The sequence below is a fragment of the Gouania willdenowi genome, chromosome 19, assembly GCF_900634775.1.
Source record: "Gouania willdenowi chromosome 19, fGouWil2.1, whole genome shotgun sequence".
NCBI classification, from domain to species: domain Eukaryota; kingdom Metazoa; phylum Chordata; class Actinopteri; order Blenniiformes; family Gobiesocidae; genus Gouania; species Gouania willdenowi.
This window is the reverse complement of record NC_041062.1, coordinates 5,633,042-5,637,789: the sequence shown is the minus strand read 5'-3', so window position 1 is coordinate 5,637,789 and position 4,748 is coordinate 5,633,042. Positions and strand designations below refer to the sequence as shown.

General features: G+C 39.3%; 1 protein-coding gene across 1 annotated transcript in view; it reads right to left on the bottom strand.

Moving 5' to 3' along the window:
• Positions 1-967: 967 nt before the first annotated feature.
• glud1b (glutamate dehydrogenase 1b) overlaps positions 968-4,748 on the bottom strand; it is a 19,209-nt gene continuing 15,428 nt past the window's right edge. Inside the window, 7 exon segments of the mRNA XM_028475430.1 lie at positions 968-1,777; positions 1,866-1,928; positions 2,654-2,745; positions 3,841-3,943; positions 3,945-3,965; positions 4,415-4,496; positions 4,571-4,713. Coding sequence (XP_028331231.1) covers positions 1,658-1,777; positions 1,866-1,928; positions 2,654-2,745; positions 3,841-3,943; positions 3,945-3,965; positions 4,415-4,496; positions 4,571-4,713 — 624 coding nt within the window. The 3' untranslated portion in view covers positions 968-1,657.

Here is a 4,748-nt window from a genome sequence, read left to right as displayed (position 1 = left end):
GCTACTGTGTCAATCTTATTTTGAAAAACAGGGAATAAAAGCACAGGATTAATTTTTATCAGTTTTTTTTTTTTTAAAGGCCACGTAAAATTAAGTAGAAGTTAATTTATTTTCAAACTGAATAAATTTCAATTGCAGGTTTACAGTGAAAACACTTGTACCAGACGCGGTCAATTATGTCAATCTTTCTGCTTTTAAATGTATAAATGCAATCAGAGTTCACTTCTAAGATAAATAAATGCCACCTCAGACTAAAATCCTCTACAACACTGAGCCCTCTCAGATCAATCATTTTTAATAACTTACAAAGTGAGCCTGATTAGTTTCATGGCCTGAATGAGTTATGCTACAGTAACCAGTCATATATATAAAAAAAACTTTTTTACATAATGACCAAACAATGGAGAACTCATTGCTAATTTGGTGAGGCAGCTGCAGAAATAACAGGGTAGGTGTGTAGTTAAAGCTTCTTCAAAGGCACCTGCTGATCCCTTTGACGTTTCCTTGAATTGGATTTCCTGAGGAACGACAGTCTGAATAAATGGAACCATCACATAAAAAAAAAAAAAAATCTTGTTTGAATCATTACGCAGACGTCAAGGAACATCAAAGTGATCAGCAGACGCCTCTGAAGAACACTGGCAGTTGAGTCGAAACAGGTCAGGAGATCAAAGTAAATTTAATGAGGAACAGTAGTCTCAATAAGTGAAACCTTATTCAAAAAGAATCTTGCTGGAATTGATAAGCAGAAGTCAAAGAAACATCAAAGCGATAAGCAGATACCTCTGAAGAAGACTGGCAGTTGTCAGTCGAAACATGCATGACATCAAAGTGGATTTCCTGAGGAACAGTTGTCTGAATAAATAAAACCTTTACATATTATTAAAAAAAAAAATCTTGCTGGAATTATTACGCAGACTTCTTTCCCTTTGTATTCAAAGCTTAAACAAAACTGAAACTGACAACATTTAGCATTAAAACATTTTATTGGTTTCCAAAACATGAACAGAATAAAAATAGAAAGTCATTTCCTGCTAAATAAATTGGACGCTGAGGTTATGGGTGGTTTTAAGGTGGAATTCAGGCCAGGGATCGAGTGCCACCACAGTGACCATCCCTGATCCTGGAGTTGTGGAGAAGCTGCTAAAGCAAGAAGCGAAGAATAAGAACTGGACTGAGGAACAGGACGGACGTCTAAAGAGTACTGGACTGTAAAAAATAAAAATAAGGGGAAAAAAAGTGGGAAACTTACAACTTGGCAAATTCAGCAAAACTTTCCTTCTCATGTCAAAGAAGACATTAAGTATTTAAATCTCTATTCTTTTTTATTCACATTAAGTTAAATCTTCATTTTAAAGTTAGAATGAAGTGGCCACTAGGAGCACCTCTTTCTAAATTAAGGCATCTGTAGTACTATCAGCTGAACACAAGGATCACACAAGCATCACAGTATGGAAATGCTGCCTTTAACATGAACAGGAAGATTTCTACTGGACTGAAGGAAAGACAGGTTCTCAGCACAGAGCTGTGAACATACTGAACGCTAATGAACGCGTGAAGAAGAAGTGTCGATGAACAGTGATCAGAGATATGTACTGAAAGCTTTATTTTTTCTAGGGGTGGGTGGGGGAGAGGAGAAGGGCCACAAATCAGTGGTTTATGTGAAGGTGAGCCCAGCCTCTTTGTAGACCAAGAAGACCTTCTCAATGGCGTTGACGTAGGCGGCCGTCCGCAGGTCCAGACCCAGGTTGTACTTGCTTGCTGTGCGCATGATTTGCTGCGAAAACATGTGATGAAACAATGTAAGAATAAAATATGAAGTGGGATAAATACAGATCACATTGTAAAGAGTATGGATCACTTACCCGGGCAGATCTCTCCATGGTGTAGGCCAGCCCAGAGTGAACAATGTCCTTTTCAGACGCACCCTGTAGCAGAGGTGAAAGTAATGGGTCACAAGTACTCATGTTACTGCAATTGAGGTGCTTTTATGGGTAATAGTATCTATCTATAAAGCAAAAAAGGTCTGTGTGTGTTTGTGGAGGGAAAATCTCCCCGACTCGGTATTGTTCGACCTAAAACTTTGTCAACGGCTTCCAAATACCCTGAGCTGGGGTATCCGTTATTTTTTGGAGTAATATGGTCATTTCAAAACCAATTTGAAATGAGATATAAACTGAATTGTGAAATATTTTATCTCTTCCTTTTTAAGTTTATACATGAGATGTTCACTGTATACAAGGGAACTGTGGCAAGATTTATTATCAAAAATAAATTTGGTGATTGAAAGTAACTATAAACTTCTACTTTGAGTATAATTTAATTGAGTTACTTTTTACTATATATCAGTACTCTTTACACGTAGACACACCGTCACGTTATTGCACATATACAAGCAACTTAAACTTATAACAACCCATATAAAGGAAACATGAGCCTCAAATATGAAATTGTGCGATAAGAATCCATAGCAATAAACAATAACCCCCCTCACCTCTCCATGTCAAAGATAAATATGAAAATCTGAAACCTCCAATTAGCAGATAAATACCCCGTAAACAGTGCAACATTCTTAGATTTTTGTTTCAGGCATTGACAGCATCAGAAAGGAACAGGTAAATAGTTTCTTCCAGTTTGAAACAAGTGGACTCACAGCGACTCTGGCTTGGAAGTCAGCAGTAGGTACGATGGGGATGGGTCCTCCCTGTTTGCCAAACTTCCTCTCTAAGCTCTCCTGGACAGACACTGAAAACACAAAATTAATTACAGCATGTCAGCTTCGTTATCTATACTATAATGTCAGAAAGGTCTGCGTGTGTGTGTGTGTGTGTGTGTGTGTGTGTGTGTGTGTGTGTGTGTGTGTGTGTGTGTGTGTGTGTGTGTGTGTGTGTGTGTGTGGAGCAAACATCTCCTCGACGCGGTGCCTGTTCAACCTGAAACTTTGTCAACGGCTTCCAAATACCCCGAGTTTGTGCATCTGTTATTTTGGAGCAATTTGGTCATTTCCAAATGTTTATTTTAATTTTATTTCAGTTCTGGACAGCACGGCAATGAAACCTATTCAGCTTTTGACCTCAGAGTGTGACGGGGCGCTAGCGGACCATCTATATCTACTTCACTGCACAGCTCACTTCCGGTGTGTGTAAGAGCTCCTGTGGACTTCTCTTTTGAGGAAAAATACTTTTTTACTGTTCCTTATTTGGTGATGACGTTTCGAAACAATTACTTTCATGTTAGTTTGACCGTACGCTATTTAGACCGAACAGGTTTTAAAGGTCCATGTCGTGCTATTTTTCCCCCCATCTCCATTTGTTCTGAGAACCCCAAAAACATAGTATTTGAGGTTTATTTCCCCAAACTCGCTTGTTTTCCAGAGTTTTAGCCCTCTGAAAAGTCACTTTCTGAGCAACTCTACACAAACAGGCTGATTTGCGGCCTGCTTATGCATATTCATGAGTGGGCGTGTCTATAGACGGGACACTGACATCCTCCTCCCTGCACGGTGACTTAGGGCCAGAGGATGGCCCGCCCTCCTCCCACCCACTCCGTAGTCAAGCGCATGCTGCTTTACAAATTTAATTTAATCTTTATCACTTTGTGGTGCTATGAAAACTGTTGTAAATATCATTCTGTAAGCAGCAAGCTAGACTGACTCCAGGAAGAGTAGCTGGACTTGTTACAGCTAATGGAGATCAAAAAATATCAATACAAATACAAATAAAAAGTGTAACTAGAATAGAGGGAAGGAAAAGGGAAACCTACTGATCTGCTTTGTGTCTTATCTGTTCTGTTTGCAGTCTGTTGTCTGTGTGGTGAATGCTTAAGTTGTCGTGTACTCACTGAGCAGGTGGTAGTTTGAGTCCCTCTCATATTTGAAGGTCAGTCTTCCATAGCTGACATGGTTGAGATTCTTCAACCACTCGAAATATGATACGGTCACACCCACCAGCATTCAGGTACATGTCCTGTAAGACCAAACGCTGTGTGGTCAAACATCTGACAGGTTTTTACTGTTTTATTTCTTTGTTGGGAAACATCTTTAATGTAGAACATGATCTTAAATTCTGGAAATGTCAATAAATCTGATTCATCTGAAGAAGAAAATGTTCGAGCAATGTTTTTATTGCACAGGAAAAAGTAAAAGCAAGAAAAACTAGTCGTTAAATCATAATATTTCTATGAATAAAATAATTTGTACCATCATATAAACATTTAGAATTCTGAAATAATAGAAATAAATAAACTATTTGGGGGATAAACATGTAATAGTACCACTTTAGGTTATTATACAGAGCAGATGTTTTCAATGCAGTGGTGGGCACCATGACTTTCCCTATTTAGCCACTAATATAGTAAATTACTTCAAAATAGAATTCCTTTGAGATATAAATATGGGGTTTTGGGCATTATTTACCGGAATAACCATGACATTGTTCTCCAGGAAGATCTTGTCTGCATCCGGTGTGGTGGGGCCGTTGGCACCCTTCAGCAATGATCTGACAGAAATATTACGCAGAAATTCACTTTAGTCTAAGAAGTCAGAGGATGCGCGTGTGTGCGTCACAGTAACTTCACCTTAGCCTTGATCCTGCGGGCGTTGTTGCGTGTGAGCTGCTTCTCTCCAGCAGCAGGGATCAGGATGTGGCAGTCAGCTTCCAAAATGCTTCCTTCGTAGGGTTGGGCTCCAGGGAAGCCCACAATAGTGCCGTGTTGCTACACAAACAGGAGGACAGGGTTGGGGTCATTTA